Source organism: Microtus pennsylvanicus, chromosome 22 (assembly GCF_037038515.1).
Source record: "Microtus pennsylvanicus isolate mMicPen1 chromosome 22, mMicPen1.hap1, whole genome shotgun sequence".
NCBI lineage: Eukaryota > Metazoa > Chordata > Mammalia > Rodentia > Cricetidae > Microtus > Microtus pennsylvanicus.
Window position 1 is genome coordinate 7805189 of NC_134600.1, and position 20886 is coordinate 7826074.

Genomic DNA, 20886 nt, shown 5'->3' on the forward strand with positions numbered 1-20886 from the left:
ACACCATTCGCGAGTAGATCTGCACCGCTGTAAACACAGAAGGTTCTAGCCGCACGTGGTACTCGGTACCTAGCAGGCATTCAAATAACACACTGAATGACAGCATTCGCACGCTCCCTCTGACTGGAGAATGCCTCTCTGACCCGGAACTCTATTCTATGCGCGTAGAACAAGCTCATTCTTCAAGAGCCCATTGGCCCGTCTTCCAAAATCCCAACAGCTCGTGACATTACTGCTATACTCAAATATTTGAGCCCTCTGTAACGACGCTAACGAAACCGGAAGAACCAGGGTGCATGCACCCTGCTTCCTGTGGCCTTCCATTGCCTTCTCTGGTTATTACTGACGTATAGTGTCTCCTCTACCGACCAGGCAGCCTTCCAGACAAACTCTTCTTCACGTCCACAGAAGCTTGCACAGACTAGGGATGCCGAATCGTGTTTATTGGGAGAATGTTCGAGTCCTTCTACTGAATGACTTTGGATTCCTCACAAGCTGCAGGAAGGCATACCTCACTGGCAGGAAGGCATACCTAGAAACTTTGAGCAGGAACAAGACCCCCTCTTGGGCTAGCATACGGGAGCCTGCTCCCCACTTCCCTTCACATGGGTTTCAGCCCCTGCGAGCTGCTCAGCTCTTAGGCCCAGGCAGTCTCAACTCTTAGGTCTCCCAAGTGCAGACTCCAAAGACCCTTGGCTCACCGATCACCTCCCCCAAATGGATCAGGACCAGTGCTGTCCAGCCCCCATCCTGGCAAATTCCAACAAAGTGCCAGCCACAGACTCCAGCAAGGATTCTTCTCACAACAACATAGACACAGGTATGGCCCCCTCCCCTCCTCGCTAAACACACACCCTTAAGGCAAGGCCTGGGTGACAGGGGCAGAGGCCCGGGCCACTCAGGTAACAAAAGGGCTTTTTCTCAGACCACTGAAGGACTTCACAGAGCCCATCAGAAACCAGCAGGAAATGGTAGGCTTGGCTGAGAACTAAGCTTTTCCATTGAGACTGATTGGATCGCTGTGAGCCCTCTAGGCTGGTGTGAACATCGGAATATATATGCTCAGCTTTACAAACACCCTTCTTGAGATAAAGTCTTCCAAATCCCAGATGAGCATTGACAAGAAACAATACAACTTTTTAACAGACAACTACAATTAGGATCAGGAGTCTGAGACTTCCTGGATGTCTTAGAAACAGTTTCTACTGCCAAACAGATTCTGACATCACTACGATTTTTATGCCAACGTATTTGGCTGGCATCCCGCTCACTTTTCCATTTCTGTTTAAGAAGCTTCAGAATCTGAAAGAGTAGCAATCAGCTGGGGCCTCCCTCTACCCACAGAACAGACTCAAGAGGGACGGCTTTGAAAGTAGCTCCAGGCAGGCAGGACAGCGGGACAGCTTAGCAACCCTGAGGACCTGAATTCAACCCCTGGGACCCACATGGTAGAAGGAGAGATCTGCCTGCCTGCAAGGTGTTCTCTGGCTACCATGCACACGCCAAAATAAAATAAATAACTGTAATTTTAAAACCTAAGTAGCCTTCGAAAGACGCAGACACCAGGAAAGGTTTGAGATTCCAAGGAAAGAGTTCCGACTTGTAGAGTACTTTCTGAGGCAGAGAATGCCTCAGGCCAGGAGACACGCCTCATTACAGACCCGTGGTCACAGCTCTGGTAGCAGCTGACTTTTGACCCAGGGCCACTGCACCGCATAAAAAAAAAAAAAGGCACAGATCCCTCTGAGGCAAACTTTCCTAATCTTCGGTTGTTCAAAACCAAACAAGTGTCTTCAAAGATGGGCGGCAAACATGGTGTCTGCCTTCTGCTGACTGCCAGAGCGGTCCCGTGTAAACGTAAAAGGAGGGTTTTTGCCATCTTAAAATGGGGCTGTGACGGTGAGACATTGATCCGAAGGGTCTGAAGTGGAACGCTCTGGCTCTGTTTCCTTCTCGCACAAGTTATGCGCGTGTGCACGTGGGCCACGGAAACAGCCCCTCCGTCCAGAACCAGCCATCTCTGGCTTTACATGGTTCCAAAGACTGTGACCCCAGCCCCGTGGTGAGACTGCCACTGAAAACCACCACGTTCTCCCTTCCCTAAGGTCTTATTTCTTCTTCTTTCCCTCCTCCTAAAGGCTGATGTGCAAGATCTCATCCTCTGAGTACATTCGGTCAAAAATGCCATCTCCCCAATGAAAACCAGAGTTTTGTTTTGCCGGCCGCTGCCTCCCAACACCTACAAGAGAGCCTGGAGCACAGCGAGTGCTTATTAAATATTGACTCGGGGAATGAAGAACATTTGTAAAGCGGTAAGTAGGCCGTGTGAGAGACGGGAAAGGAAAAACGTCTCCCTGCATACAGTTTATTAGAAGGCACCAGAACAGCCCAAGTTTCCATGGCTCTAAAGTAAAAATGAGAGGAGCAATACAGTGACTTCAGCAAGGCCCCCTCCCCAACAAACACACACACAAGCACTCCTTAGGAAAAGCTGTCGCCACACCCCTGATCCAACCATCACAAGTTCTCACTATAAAGAGACACCACCGGGTCTACCGGTCTCCTGCAGAGAATCCCTAACCTAGGCTCTGAGTGTCCAACTTCGTCATTTCCACAGTCTTGAGATAGGATCAGAATGTTCTAGATAACATTCACCTGGCTCACCTGGAGTGCAATGGAAACCAGGCCAACCGAGGGCTCGGGACCCACAGGCATCTACGTCACTCGACAGGCATGCAGTCCTAAACACTCAGCTTGGTGCAAACAAGGGGGTCAAAGGTTCCAGAGACGTATCTGTACGGCTAACATCAGTCCCAGGCAAACTCCCCCAACTTCCGCATTTTCAGATGAGAGTAGTAAGAACACCTTCAAAGTCTTAACTCATCTTTCTAAATTTTCAAAGTTTCCATTACAAAAAACGGTGAGCCGGCTGACTTCAAATAGTGCTGGCAAATCTTACTGTAATGTCAGCAACACACTTTATCCCAAGCCAAGAAGGCCATCACTGTGGAAATCATCCCTTTGTACACTGTGAAGATGTGTCTGATTGGTTTAGTAAAGAAGCGGACCGGCCAATAACTGGACAGGATAAGGTTAGGCAGGAGAACCAGAGACTAAGAATGCTGGGAGGGAGAAGGGCGGAGTCACGAAAGTCCTGGGAGAAACGAGGAGACAGGATGTAAACACGCCGTGCTGAAAGAAGGTACCACTGCACGGCAGAGGGTAGATAAGAAGCATGGGTTTTAAAGAGTTAGCTAGTAAGAAGCCTGAGCTACTGGCCAAGCATTTATAATTAATCCTAACTCTCGATGTTGATTATTTGGGACCTGGAGGGTGGGAAAGAAAAGTGCCCTACAGGATGTTTCTGCTCTATCCTGAGCTGTGCCCATCAGAGAGCTTCTGGCAGGCGCATGAGCCACTCTGGCTTTTAGCGGTGGGGCCCCTCCATGGACAGCATGAACAAAGAGAACCAGCTAGAGAAACCTAGGGTCAGAGGGCACTATAAAATATATACTCATATTGTAGCGAAAATGAAAAATCCCCATCACAGCACATGGCATCTGAATAAATCCCTCGATAACGTTATGAAGAACTTGTTTTCGATGATGTCTCTATTGTGAGATCCAGCGAAATGGAAAAATTATTTAACATTGCTTTTGCTTCCTAGTTATTCAGCGCTTCAAGAAAGGGCAGTGTGAGCTACAGAGGTGAGCAGGATCAATGTCCTAATTTACAGAAGTTTCTAATTTAAAAGGATGGCACTGGGCGCAGGAGAGATGGCTCAGCAGTGAAGAGCACTGTCTTCTTTTCAGAGGACCTGGGTTCAAGTCCCAGCAGCCACATGGCAGCTCACAACCACCTCTAAATCCAGTACTGGGAGATCAAGCACACTCTTCTGAACTCTAAAGGCACCAGGTATGCATATGATACACACACACATACACGTAGATGAGACATGAACGTGTAAAGAAAAATAAACAAATCTAAAAGAAAAAAAAAAGATGAGACTAGACACAATTAATCAGAGAGGAAGGAAGAAATCCGTAAGGTCCCATGGGCAATCCTGAGGCAGGCTCCCTCGGGATCTGCCCATAAAGCAGAGTTTAACAATCTACAGAACGCACAGGTAAGAGACATGGAGAGGAGGTAGGCACAGCCTTCAGTGGTCGGTTCCAGGAGGATGAGCAGGATTTGAGGCTAGAGGAGACAGACAACAGACAACCTTGAAGACCAGGCCAAAAAAATCTCTCTAGTCAAAGGACGTGCAGGAGCTCCTGCAGGCTTCCCAAGAGAAGACAACACAGCCTGATTACAACAGAGCTTCTGAGGGTGGCTGATTATCAACAGTTATCAACAGGAGTGAGACCAAACAGCTACGGCCAAAAGTCCAGTTGGGTCTGGCAACTAAATCCCTGTGGGCACTGGGAGGAGCCGAGAAGTCCAACCCTTTTCCCCACTTCTCATCCTCCTCACTCTTTCCCATGTTTGAAGTTCGAGATCTGAGGTGGTTCTCTGGGGAATCCAGCTCCTGAGCTGTCTGAAATGGACCAAGTCCTCCTTGGGATGCCTTTGAAAAACTCTTTATTGTCAAAGAATTTTAAGATCACATCAGAAAGGAACCTTACACCTTCCTGAAGATGCCACCCGAGGACCCCAGGCTCAAAGGTGTGGCTTTAACATAAGTGGTTCTTCCCTGCCAGGGAGGTGAATGTTGAAGGGGCCAAACACACCCTCAGTACAGCAGACACTCTTTTCAGAGAGACTTTAGGTAGGAAACCATCCTATTTTATCTACGTATGTATTTCCATTACCTGTACCTCATACATTTACGTGGATGTAAATATTCTGACTGAAATTTAAAGAAAAGATACATCTGAGAGACTTTCAAAGACAAGAATTGTAAGAAAACACTTTTAGTAGACTATCAGTGAGCTCCGGTTCTAAATGTTACTTTCATTTCTCTTTTAACTTTATTATGGTGATATATGTGTTTATGATGGGGGGCGGGCATGCATGCCGGAGCAGGTGTGTGGAGGTCAAAGGAGTCAGGTTTCCCTTCTACCTTATGTGGACTGCGGGTACTAGGGTGCTGCTAAGCCATCCGGCTGGCCCGAACCAAATCCTTGAAAGAATTATAGTTAAGGTGCATCCAAATCCAAAGTCATATTATCACCCTGTGTCACAACACTGTGATCTGAGCATGCTGGCCTGGGTTGTAGGACGAAGTCTGTTTGAAGACACTGTCAAAAACTGCCATTGTCAGGGAATAATGCAAGAAGATACACACACTCAAGGGAGTGGGAAATGTCCCAGCACGGAGGAGGAGGAGAACGTATGTAGAAACGAGCAAGAGACGTGGTTGGCAAAATGTCTCCCATCTTATTACTCTGTCATGGCTAGTGGCAGCCAGGGTCCTTTTAGGGTAGTGCCAGCAACGGTCACTCTCAAGACGCACCAGCTGGCACACTCAGAATCGTTACCAGTAAAGCCAAGGGCTACGGTCCACGGCACGAAGTTCAGGCAGGAATGAAAAGCGTTTGCAAGCACACGTTTATTGCAGCGTGAGCTAAACTTCAGTGGGTGTTAGCACAGCCCAGAGGCCCTCGGGAAGCCAGGCTCCTGAAGTCGGGCTTTTCCCAGTATGTTTTCCGAGTAAGTCTATGGGAGACTCTGGCGTTGACTCCAAACACCATACGTTGAGCGTGACTTCAAGATCTAAGACTTAACCTAGGCATCAAATACAATATTTCATTGCAAGGGAGCTAGAGGAATGATTTTATAAAAGCAATTTCAATTTTTAATTTTTCTTAAGGCACAGTGAGACTAGACCACTGGCAAAACTAAGAAAACAGGATAATAAAAATCTAGTAAACTGTCAAAATATAGATGGCTCAGTACTTTTGTTTTTGTTTTGTTGGTTTTCTAAGACAGGGTCTGTCTGTAGCTTTGGAGCCTGTCCTGGAACTAGCTCTTGTAGAGAAAGTTGGCCTTGAACTCAGAGATCCGCCAACCGCTGCCTCCCGAGTGCTGGGATTGAAGACGTGCGCCGCCACCACCGCCTGGCGACTGCCCAATTTTTAATAACTATTTTCATATAATTAAATATTTAGTTCCAAAGAACCCCGCATGTCCCTGTGAGCTGAATCGCTGAAAAAAAATCAAAATATACGTAGATAATGAGATAGATAGACAAACACAGATTATTTCACTAGATATAAATATGTACACATATCCACATATATCCTTAATTATGAGAGCTCATTTTTCATCTAATCAGAAAAGGGCAGCTGATATTTAACCACAAACGAAGCACAACTAAGGCTTTGGCTATGGTTCTTCCGCTTCAGTGCCGAGCTTCTTGTCCTGGCGCTACTGTCTGTGCGCGGACAGTTCTAGGGATCGGGGACTGTTGTGTGCCACCGCTGTAGGACAGACAGTGTCCCTGTCCTCCAGTGACCAGCAGAGCCCTCCCACCTGTGCGTGTGGCAATCAAAACTGTCTTTGGACAACATCAATTGCTCAGTCACCCAAACCATGTCTGGATGTAGACACCGCTGAGCATCTGAACCACAGAAGTCCAGCTTAACCATTTCAAAAGCCATACAGGGGGCTGGAGAGATGGCTCAGCGGTTAAGAGCACTGGCTGCTCTTCCAAAGGTCCGGAGTTCAATTCCCAGCAACCATATGGTGGCTCACAACCATCGGTAATGAGATTTGGCGCCCTCTTCTGGCATGCGGGCATACATGGAGGCAGAATGTTGTATACATAATAAATAAATCTTTAAAAAAAAAAATCAAAAGCCATACAGCCACCGCCGCCACCCCAATATCCCAATGACAGATCAATCTTTTCCTCGGCCAAGATGTTTTCTAAATGTTTTCACATCGGTGTTTCTGCTTACAGGCAGTGAACGCGGAACAAGCATCTTCATTGATGCGCATCTCATGGCAAACTGGGGTTGTTTTCAACGAAGCATTTGTTTAAAATGAGAGGATAAGACTGCTAAAAGCTAACGGTAATGACAGCAACAATCGCAGCCCAACCTTGTGGAGCCCTTGACGGTTCTCCAGGCATCTTTGCAGACATCGGTCCTAGCGCAGCGTCCAGCAACAGTTCTCAGACATCTTTAGTCTACACGCAACGGTTTACCACCTAAGAGTCTTCTATGGGACCTACCAACGCCCCTCTGCAAGTCACCACGAGTTACTTACTGCAATTGAAAACAGTAAGAACTCTGGTAAAGCACTCACAAAATCACAAGGAGGGACAGGAAATGCTTCTGCTCAGGCAAAAACCAGAGAAGCCCGGGGCTCTTGAGTCATTACACAACTTGGCCCAAACAGGATCTTTCTCTTTTCCTTTTAACTCGGCAGCGGACTTGAGAAGGTAAAAAGCAAACAGACTCCTTTCTGGTATAAGCGAGTAGAACGTAACCGGAGAGATAAGAAGGTTTTAGTTTTGCTTACGATTTCGCCTTATAATTTATTTATTTTTGCCTTTTCAGACATTTTTACATGAGCAATTAAAAAAAAAATCTAGTAATCCAAGTCTGTTGTTGATCCATCAAACAAACAAACAAAGACTTTCGTTTGGTCATGCAGACTAGAAAACGAATCTAGTAAGAAAAATAAGGCAGCCCGCTCCACACATCTGGAGAGCAATGTCCTTGGAAGCCAGACAGCGGCAGTGCTGTTGGGTTTCTCTTTGTAGCCCAGGCTGCCCTGGAACTCACTCTGTAGCCCAGGCTGGCCTCAAACTCACAGAGATCTGCCTGCCTCTGTCTCCTGAGTACTAACTGGGGTTAAAGGCGTGCGCCACTACGCCAAGCTGTGGGCGTCTTACAATGTGTACCTCTGTTTTGTGCACAAAACTAAGCAGCAGCTGCTGCTCCCAGACTTCGCTGCAGAAATATTTTACACTTAAGTATTCTGCCTTATTTTTTGAGGCACTAACTATAAATTTCTACATTCTTTCCAGTGAGCTAAAAACCACAACTAAAAACAAAACCACTTTCCTCTGATTCCAGGAGACAGCTGCATGCATGTGTCAATCACGCACTAGAGGGGAAGGGCCGCCTTTGCTGGCCGTACTCACATGTGAGGGCTCAGCTCGTAGAAGTTTCTGTTTCTGTAATCCTCCACTTTCTCAGGCGAATAAATGGGCAAGGACCGGTAGGGGTTCACGGATATAACCACACTTCCAATGTATGTCTGTAAAACAGAAGAAGAAGACAGTAATAGGCTAACAGCAAACGGGACACATCCAAACACCTCAAACTTCAGCGTGATGCGCTTGCATCCCTCACCACGATTTTACACACTTCAAGAGCACTGTGTCTCTCTGAAGACAGGCGGCCAATAGTGCATGTTCGTTTTGCTCATACATGGAGAGCACAAGTTTGTAGACTGGAAATACGTTTTCAGATAAATCTTGACATAACTTAATGACTCTGTACAGGAGTTCTCCAAAGTCCCGTCACGCTGGCCGAGTTCCCGTCACTGATGCTCACTGTAAGCAAGCAGTTACTGCTAGTGTCTCCTTGCTCACCTTTAGCCTTCTAAGTGAGCAGGAGCATCAGCCATCCAATTCCCCAGCCCCGCCCACACCGAGGGTAAGGGCTTCCCTTGGGCACGGCCTCTCTATAGCCTGCCATCTAGAGCAGTACAGACCACAGGCAATTCAGTATTAGGTCCACAGCTAGCTCGCCCTTGGAAATATACACGTCACAGAATTCCATGCTACCATACACTTGGGTAGTAGCATTTACAAGTGCTTTCTGATGCAACATGCATTTAATACGCAATTGACACCGAATGGCCAATTTAAATGGACGTCCTAAGGGGTCCACGCTGTATTTCAACGGACATTAAGTAACCCCTAGCTGCCAACTAGAACTTCTTCCTTTGGGCTTCACCCTTCCGATGCTGGCAGCCCCGGGAAGACTGGCTCGGTCCCTTTTGTGCCAGGCTTAGCACAACATCGTGGGTGACAAAGGCTGCTTGCAGGTAAACTCGTCTTGGCAGCTCTGGTTTTCCTTAGTTTCGACATCATGAAGACGGAAGAGAAAGAGCTCTCCTGAACGGGCGAATGAGGGGTTTAAAACGAAAACCTGCCTATCTAACACATAGTTACGTCAGATGTGAGAGCGTGGCCGCTGGCCGTGGCTTTAGCATTTGCTGAATAAATGATGAGCCCTCCTCGCAATGGGAAGTGCTTGTGCCTTTATCCTTTGGCAAAATAAAAATAAATTTAAGCGTACAGATTTTGTCAGCAGAGAAACCAACCCCTGGGCTGGCTCTTCACGATGGCTAAGCGGTGATAACCATCTGCCACGGTGGCATTCTTGCAGAGAGAACAAATTCTGCTGCCTGGGTTCCGCCATCAAAATCCCCCACTAATGACACACACACATGCACAAGTTACTTTTTATTCGTAACTTTTTCTGCACAGTGAAGAAGCTGTGCTTCTGTGCCGAGCTGGGTGGCCGTCGTGAAGAACAGGACCTGCCACTGAGGTTGCTTAGTCTCTTTAACTGAAGAACTGGCTCACACCAGCTCCAGTGAGCACTAAAGTGGACGCTACTGCCCGTTATCCTCGGGTTGACGTGCGACGCCAAAGTCACTGTATACAGCGGCCACTGTTTTAGTAAGCCTGTAGGCCATGCGTTGCCAGGGAACAAAGTCTTAAAGGATACCCACTCCCCCTCGGTTTCCTGCCCTACTGTGGGCGCTGCTTGCAAATACGGCCAGAAAACCGTCTTTCACCTGTACACACACCCGCCATGGGATGAGCGGAGTGTTTCAAAGGCGGGGGTGTGTGTCTGTGTGTGTGTGTGTTTATTTTCCACGTCTCTGAATCTGGACTTGGACCAATGAGACACTAGCAAATGCGACCCAGGCAGAGAGATTGGAAAGCCACGCGGGACTGGTACGTGCCTATACCTGTGCTCTTGATATAACGAGCTTGAACCATCCACAGAGACGTATGGGTGGGGAGGAGGGACAATGTGTTCTGCCCTATAGCCAGTATTAAATAGGACGTGAGTGAGCCAGTCCACACCATTAACCCCACTGAGGCCACCAGATACTTGAAGTTACGGGAGTCCTCCCAGGTGAGGCCAGCAGAAGGGACACAAAGCTGAAGTCAGACTAAATTTCTACTCCAGAGAGCTGTCACCCAAGAAGACTGTCACTTTAGCCATTTCTGAAACCAGTCTGCCACGACACACCAATAACTGACATTCCCGCATCCCTGAATAAACCAGAAAAGGGGCCAAGCAGGACAAGACGCACTCACCGAAGCGATCATTAGAGTTGCTGCACTCCCGGTGTTAACAGACTTAGTGGGATCTGACCTGTACCCCCAAGAGGCCAATTAAACAACAAGCAATAGTGAAAAGGAGGAAAGGGACTTGGGGGGGGGGGGAGAAGAGAGTGTGGGAAACACACTCACTCACTGGTGCACACGCATGCACACGCACCCATACACGCACACGCGCGGATGCATGCACGCTCACGGATGCGTGCACACACACACTCTCACACACACACACCCAGTGTCCCTCTGTGGGGGTCTTCATTTATTATGTAATAGAAGACGGTCCAGGTGAGGGAGCAGCCCAGCCCACACCACTATTTGGGCTTCCAGCTCCCCTGCAGAGCTGTCTGACAAGTTCTTAGGGCACTGTGAAGTCTCCTTCCAGGAAACAAGTTCTTCCCTCCTTCTGAAACCAAGCTTCAGCCTTCTCCTCCCAGCATGGGACTCCTGGAGACATTCCAATTTCTTGGGGACAGTTGTTTTCACGGTCAAACAAAAGCTCACCTGCGTCCCTCTAGAAAAACCTCATCCCCGCCAGGCTGGTTACACCCACTCCCCTTCATGTCTGCATCCTAAGCCTTGAACCCCTAAGGTTTGCCTTCAACCACGACAGCTGTCCTGATGCTGCCGGGCTCCTTCCTCCAAGGTTCTACAAGCCAAGGCTTCAAAATCCCCGTGGTAGCAGCAGGGATAATTAAATACTCAGTCACAAGCCCCTTCCTCGGAAACACAGAAAGTAGTCCTGGAAGCAGCTGATTGGCTGGGGGAAGAGGGGGGACTGACAGTCAGCTCTGGGTTTGGGCTTTCCAAACTCCTGCAGGATAAAGCTTAGCTCTTCGGGGCAGGGGAGCGATGGGGCAGCTCATATCTACACCAGTGAACATCTGAACTTCAATGCTATCACTGCCCTTTTCTTATAACATCGAACTCTCAAAAGAAGCTCACTGTCCAGTAGCCGCTTCCTCCATCTCCCTGCTCATTGTCCACATCCTCCCAACCACAGCGCCGTCCGCCATTGGTGCCAACCTCCCATCAACGAGGCAATGAAAAGCTCCTCTCCTGTCTGTCACAGCCCTGTGCGACCAGCCTTCAACATCTAGGTCGGTGAAGGACAAGAGGAGAGGAAAAGTGACACAGAGGGAGGGAGGGGCAGAGGGAAGGCTGGACCCCTGTCAATCACCAGGCTTCGCTCCCACTTCTCCGGGGCAGACATTAAATGTCACTGAATGTGCAAACATTCCTGAGTCAAAACCAGCCCCAGCTGCGTGTTTTCAATGCTTCTGGCACTTCCACCACGTGCCTTGCAAATAGCAAACACAACCTGAGGGTATCCCCTTGTGCCTGCAGCAAAACTGAAGTTTTCCGGGAGGACAGTCCCTGTCAGCCTTCCCTCTGCAGACTCCGGTGGTTCAGAATCCGGGAGAAGAGCCTCTGTAGCCAGAGTTTGCGGCAGGCCACGTGTGCTGTTCCCAGAAGAGCCCTGGCAAAGCTCACTCCTCAGAGACCATCTCAATGACCTGGGGAGGCACCAGCCACCCACAAGCTTTTAAAGAGATCTCGCAGGAACTCTGGCGCTACAGGCAGGGATGGATTTAGCGGAGGTCTCGGGGCTGGGGTCCTGACTCGGCTGTTACACAGAGGTCAGAAGATTCCAGCAGGGCCACGTAGCATTGATAATACCATAATACACGCTATTTACAGAAGGCCCATGCGCCTGTTGTGGGCTTGGTGCTTGGATATATAATTTTATTTGATCCTCAGATCTTCAAGGGAGAATCAGTAATCGTCCCCCTGTATATCCACATGAGGAAACTGGGAAAAGCTAAAAAAAAATGTGCCTCGCTTTACACAAAACTGAAGACTTACCAGAAAACTTGGAGCTGCAGTTTACAGAACATTCCAAATGGATTTCAGATATAAGCAGCGGGAGATGATGGAGAGGCTGAGCTGAGGGCATAGATGCTGCGGGTGTGGGTTCAAATGTGAGCACATTCATCATCCAACCCCTTGGCCACACAGCAGCTCTGACTTCAGAGATGTTCCTATGCTAGCTGCCTTGAAACTCAGGACTCTACAGTCTAGTTCCCTTCCCTCCCTCCTTCCCGTCCCTCCTTCCTTCCCTCTCCATCCCCGCTTCCCTCTCCATCCTCTCTTCCTGTCCCTCCTTCCTTCCCATCCCTCCTCCCTTCCCCATTCCTCCTGCCTTCCCCATCCCTCTCCATCTTCCCTTCCCACCCTTCCTCCCTTCCCTCTCCACCCTCCCTTCCCTCTTCCATCCTCCCTTCCCATCCCTCCTCCCTTCCTCTCCATTCTCCCTTCCCGTCCTCCTCCCTTCCCCACCACTTCTCCCTTCCCACCCCTCCTCCCTTTCCTATTCCTTCTCCCTTTCCTATTCCTCCTCTCTTCCCTCTCTATCCTCCCTTCCCTCCCCATCCTCCCTTCCCTCTCCATCCTCCCTTCCTTCTGCTGTGTAGCCCAGGCTAGCCTTGAACTCCAGTTCTTTATGTAGTCCAGGCTTGCCTTAAACTCATGGTTTTCAATCTGCCTTAGACCCTCTAAGGCTGGGATTTAGGCTTATACCACAAGAGCAGTTAGCTTTCAAATGTTGTCTTCTGGATAGAAGACTCATCTCGATACAATGAGGGGATTTTATATTTAATATAATGTTCAAATAAAATTGGCCCTTAATAAATGTGTTGCTCATTATCAACAGTCAATTAAAATCAGTTTGTTTATACTGTTCTGTGATGGACCTGAGTCCTGGCTTTGAACAACTTCTGCTTCAGAGGTGAAAGAAGCATGGCTCAGAGGGTTCCTACATTGTCCCTGACAGCTTCTGAAGCCACTTCAGATTAGAAAGAAAGGCAGCCTTCGGGTTACAAGAAAAACATTTTCATCTCCACAGAAAAGATTAATCATAATAATCATCTCAACATCAGAGATACCCGTCAGGAAACTGTCAATTAACAGACAAAGCTTACTTGACTATCTGGGGTGTTATTTACTTTAAAGAGGCTTCAGCCCATCACAGAACTGCATAGACAAACTGAGTCTTCTCGACAGAAAAACGGTAGTTCAGAGCTAACTGCTCTTGTGGTACAAGCATACATGCCAGCCTTGGAAGGTATAAGGCAGATTGAAAACCACAAGTGTGAGGCAAGCCTGGACTATATAAAGAACTGGAGTTCAAGGTTAGCCAGGGCTACACAGCAAAACACAAGGAGGAGGGACAGGAAAGGGAGGATGGGGAGGGAAGGGAGGAGGGAGAGGGAAGGGAGGATGGCAAGGGAAGGGAGGAGAGATAGGAAGGGAGGAGGGATATAAAGGGAGGAGGGAAGGGAAGGGAGAGGAATGAGGAAGGGAGGATGGGAGAGGGAAGGGAGGACGGCAAGGGAAGGGAGGAGGGATGGGAAGGGAGGATGGGAGAGGGAAGGAAGAATGGGGAGGGAAGGGAGGAGAGATGGGGAAGGGAGGATGGAGAGGGAGGGGAGGAGGGACGGGAAGGAGGGAGGGAAGGGAACTAGACTGTAGAGTCCTGAGTTTCAAGGCAGCTAGCACAGGAGCAGCTCTGAAGTCAGAGCTGCTGTGTGGCAAAGGGGTTGGATGATGAACGTGCTCACATTTGAACCCACACTGCAGCATCTATGCCCTCAGCTCAGCCTCTCCATCATCTCCCGCTGCTTATATCTGAAATCCATTTGGAATGTTCTGTAAACTGCAGCTCCAAGTTTTCTGGTAAGTCTTCAGTTTTGTGTAAAGCGAGGCACATTTTTACATTGTCCCTGTCCTGGTTTCCTCATGTGTATACACAGGAAGACTATTACTAATTCCCCCTTGAAGATGTGAGTGCCAAGTGAGATTACGTATCAAAGCACTAAGCCCACAGCAAACATTCCACAAACAGTACCCATTATGGTGGTATAAATTCCACAGGGCTCTACTAGGAATCTGCTGGCCACTGTGTAACAGCCAAGCCAGGACTCCAACCCCTAGACCTCAGCCAAATTCACCCAGCCCTATAACGCCAAAATCATGAAGACTTCACAAAATGGTCTTTATATACGGGAACTGGCCAAGTTACCATACAGCCCATGAGATAGTCGTAAGGAAGCTAACGCTAAGATGACGCCACAGAGCACGTCCTTGGAATCCTCAGAACAAGAGCAACTCGGGTCATAGGAGAAAGCCACTCTCCTCTTAGGTCTTGGATTCTGGGAATTTGATCACAAGACACAAACTATCATGCGTCACCCTGCTATTAAATGGACATCTGTGTGACTTCCCCAATTCTCCTGAAGAGATCCTTTGTCTCTGGGGTTTTATTAGAAGACACACTGTGGTCTAGCAAATGTTCTGGTTGCTTCTTACACCATTTCAAAGTGTGCAAAATGGTGTTAAGTCAAAATTCTAAATGTGAGGTCAAGAACAGATGTCAATACCTCTCTGGTACAAAAACGCAATCTAGTGTATGTATTAACAGCGCCACTCTTGTAAACATGGTTGTGTGTGTGTGTGTGTGTGTGTGTGTTGCTTATATGTATTAGGTATCACATACACAAACAAACACAACACTAATTATACCCTATTTTTACAAGTATAGAACTTGGATTTGCAGGCTGAAATAATGTAGCCGAAGTGGTACACGTACATCAAGGCCCTTGCCAACTGGCCTGCACACATCCGGTATGCCCACAGTCCCATAAACACCTGTCACAAAGCTAGAAGAAAATTAGGACGCGAGAGACCGGTTATGTGCCCAGTTCTCCGCCCGTGCTAGCTTCTTTTTCTACCACATCTGTCAGTCAGTTTCAAAGACTTCCACGAAGCCTGCTTCCCCAGGGTGCTCACGATTCCTGACGGCATCTCCATGGCCACAAAGCCTGCTTCCCCAGGGTGCTCACATCCCTCATGACATGACCATGGCCACGAAGTCTACTTCTGCAGGGCGCTCACAATCCCTCTTGACATCGCCACCACAAAACCCACTTCCTCAGGACCCACACTCTAGGACCCAGCCATGACAAGGTCAATAGAGGCCTGAGTCTCAACAGTTTACCCTAAGGCAATACCTGGTTCCAAGAAAGACCACAAACTGAGACCACCCAGGCACCACCCAGGAACAGACCATCCAAAGGTAATTCCTAACGTCCCAAACATTGTAGATAGGATCCCCTGTCAGCACACACCCATCATCTTTCACCAGGATACCCCTAGACAAATGTCAGCCAATCAGGGGTCCTGAATCTTAGAAATCCCTCACCCTAGCCTCTGCTATTATAAGAACCCAACCAGAACTGAGCTGGGGCTCTCCGATTGTGCCAATATGAATACGCTGGACTCTGGGAGAATCCAGAGAGTCCGAGTTCTAGTCCAAACTTGAATAAGAATAAAGGCTCTTTGCTTCTTTTACATACAGGACTCGGTCTCTTAGTTGTTCTTTTTTTTGGGGGGGGCAACGACGACACTCGGTGATCTGGGCATAACACGCACGATCCTCATGACATCACCACGCCACATCTTGCTTGTTGTTTTTATTTTTCCAGTATTTTTCAATCTGAAAAAAGAACTCATCTCCGTTGATTACTTTATCCGGTGCCTTAAATCACTGGCCTCAGACCAGACATCCACAAATACACCAAGAGGCCAGCAAACTGTGGGTGCAGATGACATCTAGGCCTGCTGGTCTAGCCTAAGACATTCCTACCTCACCAACTATAATCTTTCAGCCCTGACCCGTCAGTCAATTTCAGACCGTAAATTAAAGAACTATATAAGAATTCCCTGCCACGCTTAAATACCAGCTAAAAATACCACCCCAGGCTGCCTTTAATTTAGCAGGACAAGGCAATGCTGCCATGTCATCGCCGAGACAAACTCGGAAAGGAGGGAGGAACTGTCCAAATATATATATATATATTGTTTTCCGGATCCAGTAAAACCCTTCACTAGGGTACAGGGTGACCCTGAGTTGTTCGGCTCCCTGTTTGCCACAAGTCCTGAAAATAGCGTGAGATGGTTACCTGGAAACGGAAATAGAGCAAAAATGAAGTCTGTGCAATGAAGGCAAAAACGAGAGCGAGGTAGGAAAGAGAGTGGGAAAGAGTGTGTCCCCTAAATCCACATGCTAGAAGCTTCACCCCAGATGTGAGAGTCAAGTCGGGGGGCACCATTAAGAGGTGGGGCACCACCCTCCGAAGAGATTAATGTAGCTCTCATAGGATGTAACTTCCTGGAGAGGGTTGCTATAAAAAGTATCACCAGGCCCTGTAATCCCTCCCTGCTCCTTCCTGTCCCACCATGGGATCAGCTCCAGGCCCTAGAGTCCTCCTCCTCCTCCTCCTCCCTGTCCCACCATGGGATCAGCTCCAGGTCCTAGAGAGTCCTCCTCCTTCTCCTCCTCCCTGTCCCACCATGGGATCAGCTCCAGGTCCCAGAGTTCTGCTCTTCCTCCTACTCCTCCCTGTCCCACCATGGGATCAGCTCCAGGCCCTAGAGAGTCCTCCTCCTTCTCCTCCTCCCTGTCCCACCATGGGATCAGCTCCAGGTCCTAGAGAGTCCTCCTCCTTCTCCTCCTCCCTGTCCCACCATGGGATCAGCTCCAGGCCCTAGAGAGTCCTCCTCCTTCTCCTCCTCCCTGTCCCACCATGGGATCAGCTCCAGGTCCCAGAGTTCTGCTCCTCCTCCTCCCTGTCCCACCATGGGATCAGCTCTGAATTTGCCATCACACCTTTCTCCACCTTGTCACAGTCAGGAACCCTCACTAGGACAACAATACCATGCTGTCTGAACCATCAGCCACCAGAATCATTTGTCAAAAACATCTTAATCAAAAAAGAAAAAACAAACAGTATTCAGTTACAGCAAAAGAAAATGGAATCAAAACAAACAAACAAAAAAAAAAAAAACCAAATTCTGGACACAGCCACTCCACCTACAATATACTCCACTCCTAGTTCATGGCAGTCTCCAGAGTAGGAACTCAGGAAGATAAGCACCAAAGTATCCACTTCACGGATGAAAGTACTCGATTCCTGATATTGGCTCCTGGGAGTCACTCCGATTCCAAAGTTCGTTCTGTCTGCTCGAAGCCCAGATCTTTCCCAAGATGCCACGCTGTGTGTTACCTCCCACCTATTCTAGGGTCAAGTTCAAAAGACAAAATAACTTCTCTTTAAAGATTAAAATCACCATTAACATCCATCCGCCCTGTAGACGAAGGAGGAGATTGGTGTGTAACTGAACGGGGCCCCATGAGCCCAAAGCCAAGCGGCTTCTTCTACTTGGTGCTCATAAGGAGGACCATGAGGAGCTGTCAATCACTTGCTGTCCACTTCATATGATGAATGTTCTTTCCTGGAGATCTTCTAGGCTCGGCTTTGGGTTTTGGCTTTTGGTTGCGGGGGCGTGGAGGGGGGAGCCACTTGATTATCATCTTGGTTGATTCTCTTTGCTTTGGCTTATGAGGACAATGCCATGATAACCTATGGCTGAGAACCCGCCCCGTGTCCAATAAGTTCACGTCACTGTACACTGAGTGCTCGCTCAACACAAGGCTAAAACACAGATTGTGACTTCACCTAGGTCACTTTGAGGCCGCCGAATTCCAAAACTTTTACAAATTTCAGTATCACATGAAACTACTTTTCACACTAAACAGGCTTTCCTAGTAGTGAGGTCATTTGATGTTGGTGGAAAAATCAACTGAAGGTCATTAGCACACGAACACTCTGGCATTAGATTTCCTGGCTATAAACCCCAGCTCCATCTCATACCCACTGTGGGACCATGGAACAGATGCTAAGTATGAGCTAAAACATAAAGGACTTAAAGTTTTCCAGGAGTTTACGGACTTTCCCTGGGTCTCACGGACAAAAGTAGCAGGGCCAGGCCTCGGGTTAGGTCTTTGCTCCGGGGTGTCCAGCAAACCGCTTCTAACAGAGGCCTTTTCTTCTGATGGCCTTATAGCCTCAAATCTAACTCCAGGTGTGGCTGTGACCACAACACTTGAGCTAAATGCTTATAAATATCACACAGAAATTTCAAGAATACCTGCTCTTGGAATAACTGCCTAAGACTGGCAGATACACACACACACACACACACACACACACTGCAGCAGCGTGGGAGAGACTTGCCAGGTACGCAGGTTTTATGAAAGTTTGCACAGGTTAAGAACCAACACATTATTATCAAAGCCGGCTGTCCTCATAAAATGTGCAAGAGACAGGTTGTCCTCGCAAATCAGACACAACAACCCCCTGTGCCTTATCACCACAACCACAGCTTTATCTAACCTCCTGACCGGTCTCCACTCTGAACTCCCAACAGCACACACAATCTGCTCTCCGCCTTTTCTAGGAGCCAGCCACTCCCACACACGGCAGTGCAAGCATCTCTTGAGAACAGCTCTGGGTCCTCCTCCTCCCTTCCCCGTTTAGTCTAGGCAGAAGGAGAAGGGGCACTGAAGATTAATCCCGCCCCCCCTCGAACCTCATCGGGGCTGGGATCTCTGAGGAAAAAGAATGCATGTTTCCAGCTCTAGGAGAGAAACAGTATCCTTCCTTACATGAACAGTTTACAAGTCTCTGAACCAATGCTTCTGGAAACCTGGCACAAGATAACTAAATACATTTTCATGTTACATGGCTCGATGCTGCTTGAAATGTTTTTCAAAAGCATATGACTTTTATAAAAAAAAATTAAAGGCTTTTAAAAAAAGGTATGTTGAAATTACAAAAACCAAAAGGACAGTTAGGTAATAAGAACAACATGAAGCTGGACTTTGGTGCTGGCTCTGAGCTCTGCTAACAAATCAAAGGTCCAAATGTCAAATTTTCATTCAGTCCAGCCTGGAAATACCCTGAGCTAAGCCACTCACACACAGGGAGCACTCCTGATGCACACACAAGGGAGCACTCCCGATACACACACAGGGAGCACTCCTGATGCACACAGGGAGCACTCCCGATACACACACAGGGAGCACTCCTGATGCACACAGGGAGCACTCCCGATACACACACACAGGGAGCACTCCTGATGCACACAGGGAGCACTCCCGATACACACACAGGGAGCACTCCTGAAACACACAGGGAGCACTCCTGATACACACATAGGAAGCACTCCTAATGCACACACACAGAGCACCATGATGCACACAAACAGTGAACACTCCTGATACACACAGGGAACACTCCTGATGCACACATAGGAAGCACTCCTAATGCACACACACAGAGCACCATGATGCACACAAACAGTGAACACTCCTGATACACACACATACACAGGAAGCACTCCTGATGCACATACACTATGAGGGTGAGAAACTCAATTTTTTTTGTAACAAAAAGAGAGAAATCATTTATGGCACACATAAGTATGTTAGCACCACACAACATGAACCGTCCTGTGTCTAAATGAAAAGTGCTTGGGAAATCTCAAGATATACAAACGTAAGCCAGTATAATTTTTTGCAATATTTCTGTAAAATAACCAAACATCCAGTACAAAAGCATGGGATCGCATCCCAAAAAGCGAAGACAATTTGTACTAGATTTTCGAAGCTCTCACTTCTACAAGCGCAATTAGTTTAACATGAGATCTTGAAACCGGACTAATTCAGACCTGTTTATGCAGACCTGACAATTCAGACAGAAAACAAACTAAATTTAGTGCTGGATGCTCAAAACACTTCTGTCAGCAGACAGACACCTTGGCTCTCTACCTTCCAAATCTGCCCTCCTGGTTCTTACTTAAATTGCCGGTCTCCTCTTCCTGGACAGGACCACAGTCCTGACCAGCCACCCTAAAAACAGAACCGTCTGACCTCAGGTCTGCCTCTCCCTCCATCACAATAAAGCCCACGTGAAACCTGCCCCTGCTGCAAGCTTGCCCAGGGTGGGGGTGGGGAGGCCGGAAGGGCTGACAAAGGGCAGAAGGAACAGAGACCAGCAGAGCTTGGGAATGTCACAACTAGCATTTCCCAGCCACTGACCCCACACTGAGCCTGGGAGACAGGCAAGGCCTGCAGCTGGTCCCAGCTTGAACTGCACTCTGCCAAGAGAGAATAACAGCAAGCAGCCCCTGACCCTGCATGCTTCGAACCCCCGCCAATCCAATTCTTCCCTCATCTCCTCTTACCTGTTCCTCCCCTGTCTCCACCACACAAGTCCAAAGCCCTCGCTGGGAAGCACAGCTGGACCAGTCCCCAACACTGTTGCTACTGGGGGTCACAGACATGAACTAGCATGTTGGTACTTAAACAAGAGCGTTAACACTCTTCAGATGATACTACTGCAGCATTGCAAGGAGTGTGGTACATCAAAATCAACCCACAGCTGACAGACGAAACCTGAGCTACTCTGGAAGCGAGGCTGGTGAAAACCGCTGCATAACTAGACTTAATTCTGCCTCAGATGCTCAAAAAAAAACCCTATTCACCCCTATCTGCCATCAGAAGTTCACGGTCTGGGAAGCACACTGTTGGATGCCCATGTAACTAACACGCATGGCAAATGCCTCCCATGGGGCACAGCTCTTATAGGGCAGCACTGGCAACACAG

At 48.2% G+C, this 20886-nt stretch overlaps 1 protein-coding gene across 4 annotated transcripts in view; it reads right to left on the reverse strand.

The window, feature by feature from the left end:
- The window catches only part of LOC142839679 (unconventional myosin-Ib), a 152865-nt gene that overhangs the window by 98358 nt on the left and 33621 nt on the right, over nt 1–20886 (reverse strand). For all 4 annotated transcript variants that reach the window (XM_075955912.1, XM_075955911.1, XM_075955910.1 and 1 more), the window contains exon 3: nt 8096–8211. In XM_075955912.1, the coding sequence (XP_075812027.1) occupies nt 8096–8211 (116 nt within the window). The remainder of the gene's footprint in view (nt 1–8095; nt 8212–20886) is intronic.